Source organism: Furipterus horrens, unplaced genomic scaffold (genome assembly GCF_987537825.1).
Source record: "Furipterus horrens unplaced genomic scaffold, mFurHor1.1.pri manual_scaffold_4, whole genome shotgun sequence".
In the NCBI taxonomy this organism is placed as follows: Eukaryota; Metazoa; Chordata; class Mammalia; order Chiroptera; family Furipteridae; genus Furipterus; species Furipterus horrens.
In genome coordinates, this window is record NW_028327174.1 from 30090863 (window position 1) to 30104333 (window position 13471).

General features: G+C 32.8%; 1 protein-coding gene across 1 annotated transcript in view; it reads left to right on the plus strand.

Moving 5' to 3' along the window:
• Positions 1-46: 46 nt before the first annotated feature.
• The window catches only part of PIK3C2G (phosphatidylinositol-4-phosphate 3-kinase catalytic subunit type 2 gamma), a 283426-nt gene continuing 270001 nt past the window's right edge, over positions 47-13471 (plus strand). The window contains exons 1-4 of the mRNA XM_090275472.1: positions 47-800; positions 4802-4884; positions 7393-7550; positions 11799-11913. Coding sequence (XP_090131598.1) covers positions 69-800; positions 4802-4884; positions 7393-7550; positions 11799-11913 — 1088 coding nt within the window. The 5' untranslated portion in view covers positions 47-68. The remainder of the gene's footprint in view (positions 801-4801; positions 4885-7392; positions 7551-11798; positions 11914-13471) is intronic.

Below are 13471 nucleotides of genomic sequence, written 5' to 3' on the forward strand. Positions count from 1 at the left end.
TTCTTTTACAATATCATTAAGAAGTTATTTGCAACAGAGTCAAGCCTCTCAGTTTTATGAAATAGAAAATGGCATATTGTTGGAAAACAGATCTAAATTCCAGTGAATCACATGAAGAGCAGCATGAGCACCAGGAATTGCATCCTGTAAATCAAACCCTTTTTCCTAGCCAAGTCAGTCTGGGTTTTGATCAGCTAGCAGGAGAAATCAATAATAAAATTCCACTCTATCAGAGTGAAATAGAAGAAAACACTGTTTTTATGCCTGGTTCACCAAACTGGGACTCCAAAAAGCATTCATTAGATGGAACACAGCAAATAACCTTGAATGAATTCAATTCTGAAAGCTCAGAATTCTCTTGTCACCAAGTTAGGAATACCGCAGTAATTGGTTTTAGGCCTTCTGTGCTATCAAATCCTCAAAACATGAATAAAGAAAGCTCTTGGGGAAACCCCATAGGACAACATCATGGTGCTGATGATTACAGATACAATATTCTAGTCCCATCATCCACTAATTTGGATAAAATTAATTCCCAAAAAGAAAATGTTTTAGCTCCATCATCCCCACATTTGGATAAAGGTAACTCACAAAAGGAATTGGAAAATAAAAATCATCACTACCATATAGGATTTGAAAGTAGCATTCCTTCTATATATCCGTCCCTCTCAACTGACTTCATGCCAAAACAAGAGAATAAAAGGAATAGAAATACAAACACCACGGAATCTCCTTCCATGCTCTTCAAAAGTTTCTGCCTACCTAGGATGTGGGAAAGTTCGTGGCCAAAGAACATAGAGGTATGTGTCAGATATGTTGACTGAAAAATATAAATATGAATAATTTAATAACATGCTGGATTAATTTAGTGATGAGGGTAACTATCAAAAAGAAATGTATTAATATTATGATTAAAACAATTTCTTATTATTCATTAATTCTGTGCTCCTGAATTAATACCTTTTTTCTAAGAAAAAGAAAATATAATTTTATAGTGTAATTTTAAGCTCCCATTTCATCAATTCTAAATAAAATTTTATAGTATTTACATTTTATTAAATCAAAATATCACAGTTGGAGGTTTCAATGAGAGTATTTTCTATCATATCATACACACACAGAAATACACATAAATTTTATATGCTTTATTGATTATGCTATTACAGTTGTCATAATTTCTTTTCCCTTTGTTCCCCTCCACTGAGTGACCCTCTTCCCTTCAGTTGTCCCCCACACCTTGGTCCATCCCCATTGGTTGTGCATATAGTTCTTCTCAATATCTTCCTATCTACTCCACTCCCTCCTACTATGCTTCTTAATTCTTACACCATCTCCCTCCCTTTCCCCATTTCTCCCTTTCCCCATTTCTCCCTTTCTGCTGACCTCCCCCATTATGTTCCCCATACCTATAATTTTTTCACACTCTCATTGCCTACTTAGTTTGCATTTGTTTCAGTTCCCTAGCTTCTGTTGTTGGTTGTTGTGATATGGTTTTAATTTTAATGTTCATAGTTTTAATCCTCTTTCTCCTAAACCAGCCCCTTTAACATTTCATATAACAGTGGTTTGGATCTGATGAACCCCTTCAAGTTTTACTTTGTCCTGGAAGCACTTTCTCTGCCTGTCCATTCTGAATGACAGCATCACTGGATAGAGTAATCGGGGTTGTAGGTTTTTGCTTTTCATTACTTTGAATATTTCTTGCCAGTCCCTTCTTGCCTGCAGAGTTTCTTTCAAGAAATCAGCTGATAGTCTTATTGGGACCCCTTTGTATGTAATTCTCTTCTTCTCTCTTGCTGCTTTTAAGATTCTCTCTTTATCCTTAATTTTTGACATTTTGATTATAATGTGTCTTGGTGTGGTTCTCCCTGGGTCCAGTTTTTCTGAAACTCTCTGTGCTTCCTGGACCTGTAAATCTATTTCCTTCCCCAAGCTAGGAAAATTCTGCTTCATTATTTTTTTCACATAATTTTTCAATTTCTAGTTCTTCTTCTTCACCTTCTGGCAATCCTATGATTCGAACATTGGCCCACTTATAACTATTCCATAGGTTTCTGAGCCTCTCCTCATTTTCCTCACTTTTTGTTTCCTCTTTCTGCACTGGTTGACTGTTTATTCCTTCCCTATATTCCAATTTCTTGATTTGACCCCTGGTTTTATCTCCCTCAGCACTAGTTTCATATGTGTTTTTATTCATTTTAGCAGGACTAGCCTTCATTCCTTTCCCATCTTGTTTAAGATCTGCTGTTATGTCTGTAAGCGTTCTTATAACCAAAGCTCTGAACTGTGCCTCTGAAAGCTTTCTTATTTGCTGCTTCATTAGATTAGATATTTGCTGGCTGGTCAGCTGTGTCACTGGGATCTCTATCATGATCTGTGTCATCCTGAGAGTTTTGTGTTTACCTTTGTTTCCTGGGCAGGGCTGTCATACCTCCTATGCTATAGGGGGCGGAGCCCGGTACACTCATCACAACTAGGCAACCCACCTCACCACGCTGTGGCATTTTGTGTGGGAGTAGGGGTCTGAGATGAATTCCTGCCATTCACTCTCTGCTGAGAGACTGGGAGCCTCCTCCTCCATCCCCATGCCCTACGGCCCTCACAGTTTGAGGCAATGGGGGTCTGCCTTCCCTGGCATTGGAATAATGAGCTGACTGGTTTGGTCTGCAGCCGGGGGTGCTCCCCAGGCACTTCTCGTCTCCTTTTAAATACGGGTGTCTATGTTTACCACCATACCACCACCATCGCTGCAGCTGCCGCCTCCAGCACAGCTTGACCTCTTTGCCCTGGCTTCGCGCCTCCTACCCATTCCGACAAGCACCACTTCTTTATAAGTTCATACGTTGGACTTCCATGTAGCTTTATTTTCTGGAACTTCTGGTTATTTATGGTTTTGCGGTAGTTGTATTCCTTCTTAGTTGTGGAGGGAAATGGAGTGTGTCCGTCTAGGCCTCCATCTTGGCTAGAAGTTGAAAAACACATAAATTTCATTACATTTAGATTCTGAGTCACATTATCATGAATTAAAACTTTAGATTATTATTAATAGGAGAAATGTCCCTTTTACTCAGAGGTTTCTAAATTATACTGTTGGCAGACAGGTTGTGTTGGGATCATTCCAAGAGTAGAAAATTAAATAATCACTGTGCAATCCATCTTAGTGGTTTCATTAGTAGTTTTCCATTCATTTTAGTAATGACATATTTTCTTGTACAATATTTGAACTTTTCTCTGCTTATGCTGAGTATTGAAACACATGAAATGAAGTAAATTGTACAAAGAGGAAATATTATTGCAGTTGTAATTTACAGGGTGAGGCAAAAGGATTCTTCATTTATTCAACAATTTACCATATTCCTAAAATATACATGATAAACTAGGAATAACAAATAGAAAGAAAAAATGAATGATGCCTGATTTCAGGAATAACATATAGCATATTACTCAAATTAACTGGCAAAGAAACAAACAAACAAAAAGGTAACAGTAAAATAACAGATACGGTGAGTTTACTAATTCTGTCTGAGGCACTTGCAGAAAGAGGTAACAACTCAAGTGATCTGAGTAGAAAGTCAGTGAATTTTAGGAACATCTACTATTAATCATGACAATTTAATAGGCATTAAGCTTTCCTTTACCACTGAAAACAACTATGAAGTTAGACAAAATATATGAAGCAAATGATTTCAGGCATTGAACACAAACAGTATAAGACTTTGATCCTTGAGAGAAGGGAAAGTATCAAATGATCAAAGAGACAAGGAAGAAATAGAACAAAATAAAATTGAAGAAATAAATAGAAATAAATAACATCACGGCAGTCTTAAATCCAAAAATATCCATAAATATACTAAATATGAATAGGCTAAACATTCCAAATAAAAGGGAGAAATCATCAAACTAAATATAAAATACTTTACTACTGTCTACAGGAGACAAACTTAAAAAACAAAGTCACAGTTAGGTTGAAAATAAAAGAAATTAAAAATTTAACATTCAACCAGCAAAAGTTGATGTGATTATTAATGTCAGAAAAAGTACAGTTCAATGCAGAGTGTTATTAGAGAAAGAAAAGTTTTTATTTCATAATTATAAAAGAGTCAATAAGGAAGACAATAAATTCATATGCAGAAGTACCTAATAATAGATTCAAAATACAAAAAGCAAAAATGATTTATTTTAAAGCTAATCACATACCCACCCTCTGATTTAGCCATTTATGGATCTTTTTCACAAGAAATAAAACACATGTTCATATAAATATTTGCATATGAAAATTAATAGTTTTCTTTACAATACCCCAAAACTTAACCCAAAAATCCATCAACAGGAAGATAGATAAACACATTGTAAAATATTCATGCAGTAGTATACTACTAAACAATAATAAAAAAGATGAACTATTGATATGTGTGACAACATAAGTAAATTTTAAAAATATATATCATTTAATTGAAAGAAGTCAGAAACAAAAGAACAGATACCTCTAATCTATGGTGGTAGAAATCTGAATAATGATAGTTGCCAAATAGATGTACAGATTGACAAAAGCAGATATGGGGGAACTTTCTAAACTGATGAAAGTGTTCCATATTTTGATTGGAATACTGATATAGCAGTTGTATACATTTCTCAAAACTTGTTATATATTTAAGATTCATGCAACTTTTATTTGTATTACTTCATTAAAATCTAGAAAAATAAAAACAGAATAAATCTTTAAAACAAGATAAAAATTATAGAACTGAATTAATCTTTTCATCACACCAAACTAAATTAATAAAACAATTTTTATTTTAAGCCAATAGGTTGTTCTATTCAGCTAATTGAAGTACCTCAAGGTAGTAATATGAGTCTGGCCTCCTTTTGTGACAAAGTAAAAAAGTAAGTGTTGCTATTTTATTAAATTTTGGAATTTATGTACCTGCATAAATTTGTATATTTTAACATTACTGAAGTTGATTAATTTGCTATATAAAATGTTCAGTAATCTTTAACAATGAAAAGTATAAATTTATGACAAATTTATTAATTAATTAAATTTTGGTATTGTTTTGTTGTCAAATAATTTCTTTCTTTTGAAAATTTAATTAAAGTGGATTGTTTCACAATTTCAGACCTGCCCTTGCTATGTGTTGGGAGTTTAACTTGTAGTGAATTAATATTTTATTTAATGACATAAGTACTAACTCTATGGCTCTGTCCCAAATTAGCATATATTTATCTTTCTTACCTGGGACATACTATTTAGCATGATAAGAGTGCCTTTATCTTAATGACTTAATCTTACCTTGAATGAGGTGTCAGAATTTGAAAAAATGCATAAGTGTCCATTGAAAAAAATTTTTTTTCACTAAGGATATTATAAAACATATCACTGATCCCCTTTTTGCTAATCTAAAACTGAACTTCTTAAGACCAATTTCTCATTAATAGTTAAAATTTATATAATTCTATCCTTTCTATTGATAAAGTTCCTGAAAGTTTTGAAAAATTATTACATTTACATTTTAGAACTCTTCACTTTTATCCACTTGTAACTGTTTTAAATATAATAAATATACATACAAATAAACTTTAGCATATCAGTTATAGCAGCACCCTACTAAATCATTATTTGGGATTAAAAACTTTAATCATTTATTTAATTATTAATTTAAAGTCTATTTGAATGCCTAATAAATAGCTCATGCATGAAAGATTCAAGTAGCGAGCAAACAAAAAAGCAAAGTTCCTGCCCTATAAAACTCATAACCACATTAGAAGAACTGAAAGACACACATACAAAAATGTAAAACAAAGCATGTCAAATTCATTTAAAAAATTAATTTTTAATTTCTTCATCTGGGTCACAAAAGAAAATTTTAAGTGATAATTTACAAGAATAAAAATAAGAAAACCTCATAGATACAGACAACAATATGGTGAAACATGGTGATTACCAGAGGGAAAGGAGGTGGGGGAGGTAAGAGGTAGAAGAGGGTATAGGGAGGGTAAATGGTGATGGAAGGAGACTTGACTTGAGGTGGTGAACACACAATACAATATACAGATGATGTGTTGTAAAATTGTACACATGAAACCTATATGATTTTATTAAACAATGTCACTCCAATAAATCCAATAAAATAAATAAATAGTAATTTGGATTCCTAAGTTAGGGTGTTTAAAGATATCAATATTGATTCTTCAGGAATATGCTATTCACTGTAATAAGCTGACAACTATTACTAGGAACTTGACACTTTAATTCTAAATTGTGGTATAGCAGTCCCCCTTTATTTAGGGATATATGTTCCAAGCCCCCCAAGTGGATGCCTAAAACTGCAGAGAGTACTGAACCCTATATATTCTATGTCTTCCCCATGTATACATACCTTTTCACTTAAATGAATCACTTTATGGCTTGCTTCTCTTTGTCATACCTAAAATGCCACCATCACTACTCTTGCACTCGGGGAACATTATTGAGACAAATAAGGATTACCTGAACGCAACACTGAGACACCCAATAGTTTGTATGATACCAGAGAAGGCTACTAAGTGGCATATGGGTGGATACCCTGGAAAAAAAGATGATTCATATCCCAGGTGGATGGAGCAGAGCAGTGCAGGATTCCATCACGCTATTCAGAGGACAGACAATTTAAAACTTAGAAATTTTTTATTTCTGAAATTTCCCATTTAATATTTTTAGACTGTGTTTGACTGGGGTAACTGAAACCAAAATCGCGGTTAAGTGGGGACTACTATAGATACCAATATCCTCAGTTGTGCAAAGAAACTAGTCAAATAATTTGCTTCTGACTATAAAACTACTAAATAGAAGAGCCAGGATTAATCTCAAGGCTTCTGGCTCCAAGTAGAAACTGCTTTGCAATTATCTAGCCAGTTTGAGCAAAAAGTGATTGTTCAGAATGTATGAATGATTTTTGAACTCTTTTATTTATGTAAACTCCAGAGATGTGTAAAATCCAAAATTTTAAGGAAAATAGACATCCAAAATGGTATTTACCAAACTGACAAACAAAATTTATTTACCAAAGTTCTTATATTAAGATGAGTGATTTCCAGCTTCAAAAACCAAGGGGAAGAGACCAGGCTTCAAAAACAATGGTAATAAAGCAAGTAATCATTGTACAGAGTGAATTTTTATGTTGTATGAATGACAATGTATTCTTAATTGCTTCAAATGAGGCGCTCCTGGAAAAGCTTAAAGAACAGTGTTTTATGGTTATTTTTGGTGTTGTGATCCTCACCAATCTGGGCTATCTAGTAGCATTGTGCCACAAATCAGCTGCTGTTTTCATATTTAAAATCTTCTGTAACAAACATTTGCATGCAGCTTCTTGTAATCTTGTCCTAAGTATTATTTTCACATGTATTTTTCAGACTCAGAGAAACATACCATGCAGCTGACATTGATTCCAATTCAGGGAAGATCTGGAGCCCTACTACAGCATTTCCATATCAACTCTATTCTAATACTAAGTTTAATATAAATATTTTTATTGGTAATTCAACACAACGACTTCATTTTATGCCACATGGTAAGCAACCTTGCAAATAAGCATAAAAATCTACATAAAGCTGGTATACACTTCATAGCCTTGAGTCCACCAATGGAAATCATTAAAAGCAGTATTATTAGCTAGCATTTGGCCCTGAAGTGGTGTAAGAGGAAAACAGCTGGAAACATTTTGTTAATGTTTGTTTAGCTATTGTTTTAAAGAACTCTTCACATAGCTAACCTAGGACACCTTATTTTCCTGCTATAACCTAATTGCAAGTAGAGCAAACTTTTAGCATATTAAAAACAAAGAACAAATTTCAAAGATTCTATATAAAGGCTGAATATATAAATGAAAATGCATTAGAAACAACTATTGCATTAAAATATAAATAAATTGTGAGATAGAATAGGCATTGGTACATAGAACTATGTTAGTGCTGTAGAGCCCAGCATAATCATTCAATTAAATTGACTCAACGTCTCTGGGAATGGATACCAGGGATCAGTATTTCATTAAATTTACCAGATAATTCTTATTTTTCTGAAGTTTTAGAATGTCTTTAAAATTGCTTAATATTTTATTTCATGGTTATAATAAACTGTTTTGTAAAACAATATTAATTTTTTGAACACAATTTAGTTGCTACTAAATAAGTCTCTATATATCAGCTAGTGATTCTTGATAAATAATGACCCAATTAATGTTTTCTCATTGACATTATTATTACTATTACTACTATTTTTCTATTTTCTTTCTTACTCTAGTCCACTCTCAGTACAGGTGACTACAAATATGACAATATGTTGGAATATTAATAGGACTATCTGGCTGGAAACTAACAGAAACCAACTCCTGCTGGCTTAAGCAGAAACAAAAATAAACATTTAAAAATAATATAGTATTTTCTTACATAATTTAAAAGTAGCAATTCAGCAAAAATTTGAAAATATATTTAAGGCACAGATAAACAAGTAGTCCAAAATTTCTTTATACTTCTCACCACATCTCCTCTCTGTATAATTGCTTTTCATGTTTCTTTTGCTTTCTGCTGACTCACTTCCCTTGCTTTTCCAGAACATATTAAAAGCCAAGCTCTCTAGCTTAAATGCTATTTGGCCAGCTACCTAAAGAAATTTCAATCTCTCTGTTGGATGCAGTTCCAAATTTCTAAAAGCAGTATTCTGATTGCACAGCCAAGATCAACAGTTCTGCTACTTGATCCAATCAGAATGGCTTGGGTCATGTTGGCTTCTGTTGCTGCAGGAGAGAAAGTAATTGTGAACTAGGGAAACCACTTCTGTTCTTCCAATTTACAATATTTGATTTCCAGCATCTCCCTACCACTCTCCAGATATTCCTTTGTTGGATTTGGCAAGCCAGAGTCAATTGTTTTACTTTATGAGAAGTTACAGTAAAGTGATTAGGTCATTGTGTTTAATGTTAAAGATGTGTAGTGGTAAAGAGTATGTCTGTATCCTCAAAGATATTGAAAGTATTTATAAGGAGAAGGAGAAATAGGTGAAATAGAGAGAAAGGAGAAAGAATTAGAGGGTGAGAAAGGACACTTTCATTAAAACACACAAAGCAGCATATGCCCCCATTGGAAGGAAAAAATTTTCCTCTTTCTATTTACATTTGGTGTTGTGACTTAATTGACAATAGGGAAATTAACAGAGAAAAGACAAGGCTTATGTACACATGCATAAGAGTTATTCAGTAATAAATTTCCAGTTGAATACCCAGAGGTAGAGGTTTTTATACCAACTTAATGTAGAAGTGTGGGTGGGCGCTTGAGGGGGGTGCTTTAGATCTTGAATAGAAAAGAATGGAGGGTTACATTGCTTGCTTCATGCTAATGGCAGGCTGTCTGTCTTCCTGGAATTTGCAGAAAACTACCACAAAACAAAGAATGGTAGCTGTATTTTAGGGAGTCTCTGTTTTAGTCAGATAAAAGAAGGTCAAATAATTTTCAAATGTGTTCACTTTAAAATAATTTTGGTGCCAAAACTCTGTTGGAGAGGAAGAAATTTTCCTTTACACTTCTAGTTTCTTTTGGCTGGTCTAATAATCAAATAGATGTGAAAAGATTTAAAAGAGAAAGTGACTGAATTTAATGACTTACATACATGTAGGACCCCCAAATACATGAGAGAGTAAAATAACCCACATACACAATAGTCTCAGAGACAGAAAATTAAAAAGAGATATAGATGATATTCTGATGTGGTGGATGTGCCCTAGGGGAGCTGAAAAGGAGATTACTACGGCATTTCAAAAGCATGTTATTTTGGACGCAAAAAGACAATACTGTAGACAGGCCCATTTGAGGTGAAGATTTATCATTGTTAAGGAAGCTACAGACCTAGGACATGACCACCTGCTATGACCTACTTTTAGTAAAGAATTTTAATGTTCAGACCATATGTGGCTACTTTTGGTACCTGATCTTGCAGGGCCTGCCATGCTGGCCCCCCCTGAGCTTGTCAGGTCTAGTATATGGTCCCTTTTCTGTCCACAGTATCAAACATGACTTTGATAAAAGAGAGGTTTTGCTAGAAACTTAAGGAATAATAAAATTTAGATAGTGAAGAGAAGGACATGGGTAAGAAGTTTTCATCTAAAGAGAACCGTTTTCCCAAATTTGAGGAAACAGAATCCTTCTAGAGGGCCATGTATTTTGAACAAGGAAGTTGATTCCTATGTTTTTATTTCCAACTCCGAAGTCATTCTAGAACCAGTCTCTTTACTTGCACTACTTTCAAGATTTAGATTATGCATGGATGGAACTGCTATTAGGAGATCATTTAATCTCCAAAATATTGGAAGTAGAAGTCAGTTTGTGAAGATTAAAGGGTAATGGAAAACTGTTTGCAGAAGTTATCTATTCTTTAAAAAAGATTGGCAGTAATGGGGTGGTAAATAAATAAATAAGCAAATAAAGGACATTATTCTAAGTGAATGGAATAAATAAGAAGAGAATTTATTGATTAGATAGAAACAGAAAAATTTTAGGAAAGACTAAAGGAATTTCAAGTGGGATAGTAACTTAAAATTCAAAAGCCAAAATGAGAGTATTGTTTATTTGTGATCAAAGAAATGTAAGTTAGGAAGCAGAGAGTCAGACAGAAACTTAAATAGTGTCCTGATTACAGAGTGAAGGAAAGGGGTTTTATGAGGAAAGGAAATAAATAATTACATGTGAAAGAAGAATTTCTATTGGTACTATAAACCTCAGTTACTATTTAGCTATACATGACCGGCTACTGAATCTATCTTCAGGTAGAGAGAGAGTCCAAAATCATTATAGAGTGTCTACTGTTTTGTGGGCATTACCAAAAATTGTTTGTTAAAGAATCTTGATTCTAGCTCAGTTCAAAGGTCTGGCTCAGTCCACACAGTTCAGTTTTCGGAAGCAAGATGTGCATTTCAAACTTTATTTTGAAATTGTTTTACTTATTTCAACTTTCACAAGGGAATATTGAATATATAAAAGAGAAGGGCTTTAACTGAAATAAAAATGTGTATATATATATAATTTTCAATTATTATCATTTATGATAAGATATGAATCCCATATTATTTATCATTTATAATTATGAAAATATTTCATAAACACATATTGTAACAAGGCAGCACGGTTGTGCTTACTATTAAATGGCATATACATGTAGGAACTTAGGGAGTGGATTACGGAATGTAGATATGAGAAGATAAAGCCCTTTACATTTTAGTATACTTACACTTTGAATCCCAGAGAATGGAGAGAAAGAAACCACATGTTCATTAAGATTATAATAATGTTGTCCAAGACAGAAATGTGGGTGGCTTTTACTTGGGAAAGAAAAAAGAATCAGCTTTGGAGAGTTAGAAGCATTAAGAGTAGAGCCTTTGGAATTGACAGATTCAGTTTAAACTCCTGGCTTGTCAGTTATCACTCACGTTGTAATCTCTTTGGCATCTCCCAATCCCTAAGGGTAACCACAGTAGAATATTTTTTATGCACAGCTACAATGTACTAAAGATTTTAACATCAGGAAAGCAATACCTAGCTCCATTATGTAATATGAAGACAGACTAATCAAAGAAAATGCAAACAATATTTTTCAAAAATATCTCCAAATCTAATGGAATAAACAAGATGCGTTTCATTTTAATTCCTCTTAATGAAACTAGCCTGTTACAACAGATTACAATATGCATATCATTTTTTGTCCTCAAGAACTTTTTCCTAGCCAAGATATGATAAGCTCTTATTAACTTTTTATTACTCACCTTTGTTTTTAGCTAATTGTCTCGTCAAAGACCTAATTGCGGAAATTCTACATTTTTGTACAAATGACCAGTTATTCCACAAAGATTGTCTTCTAAGTATATGTGGCTATGAAGAATTTTTACAGAAGTAAGTAGCTTACAAAGACAAATTTTGATCATTGTAATAATCTATGTCAAGCAGCACTTACTTTTTTCTTTAATCAGGCTTTGCACAAACACTGTACTCTCCTAACCAGAATAATTAAATCAATTTTGGCCCCTTTAAAGTGAATTGAAAATTGTGTAAGTCATATTGACATTCTTATTCTTGATTCTCTCATGTATTTTATGTGGTGATGGCAACATATATTTAATTGATCTGTGACTAGGATGACCAACCATCCTTCTCAGTATCCCCAGGACTTAAGAGTTTCCCAAGACATGAGACTTTCAGTTTTGACATCAAGAAAATCCTGGGAAAACCAAGTAACCCTACCTGTAATTAAGCTTATTAGTACTGATCACAATTTTTTTTAAAAAATCTTTTGTAATAAATAATTTTTAATTTGGAATATTGGTACATTGATTAAATACTGATTTTTAAAAGTCATAGGGTTTGAGTATGATTAAAAAATACTTTTAAAAAATCTGAATGATTTAGATGTTAGAAAGAATAATAATGAGCATTCTGCTTATTAAAATAAATTATATAAATATACATAGACTGTTGGAAAATCCCTGATATATACATATCCTTCAATTTCCATTAGGGAATAAATGACTATAATTAATCTATACTAATACTTGGCAGATTTCTTATTTTAATAAAACTCAGGTAAATAAATTTTTGTAACATTTCCATAGAATAGTACATTTAAAAACACCTTCCTCTTTTCTGTATTCAGGGAGCTTTTAAAACAATGAGAAAGGCCTGTTTTCAAGTATGGCAACTGCAAATACTTATTTGATAGAAATCACAGTATCTATTTTCCTGAAATTCTTTGAGGACCAAACTTGAAAATATAATACAACCATAAAAAATTAAATATTTCTCTACTGCAATTGCATACTTCTAAACAGGAAAGAAATGAAGAATAAAACATTTCATAAGGTGTATTGCCATTTACATTTCCTCTTTGTGTTTCTATGAACGTCTGAAGATTGTAACACTCAATGACTAGGCTGCTTCTTCTACTAACAAATATGGTTTTGACAATATATCTAGTGAGCAAGGAGAAATACTTAAGTAAGCAGTCTGATACTGAATCTTCATTAAAGTACATCTTCTGAATGTGCAAGTTTCCAAATGTACATCTGGAAATTGGCTGATGTCAAACATTTGATGCAAAGAACAATAAATTTTATTAAATGTATTTATTTAGCACTACCAGTAGGAAGCATCTCAAAAGCAAAAGTATTGAAGAACAGAATTTTGGAAAAGTATAATGTGGACCTTGACTTAATTAATGTTTTGCAGGGATAAGTCATCTACAATTAGAGAGCTAATAGTTGACTGCTAAAAATTTTGTATACATCATCCTATTCTTTTTTTTCTTGCTAACATAAACATAATAGATTTCTAAAATGTTTTAATGATCATATATTTCTATTAAAAATTCATTTGCTTGGGTTTTATTAAAATTTAAAAGTTGCCAAGTATTAGAATAGGTTAATTATAGTAATTTATTTCCTAATGGAAATTGAAG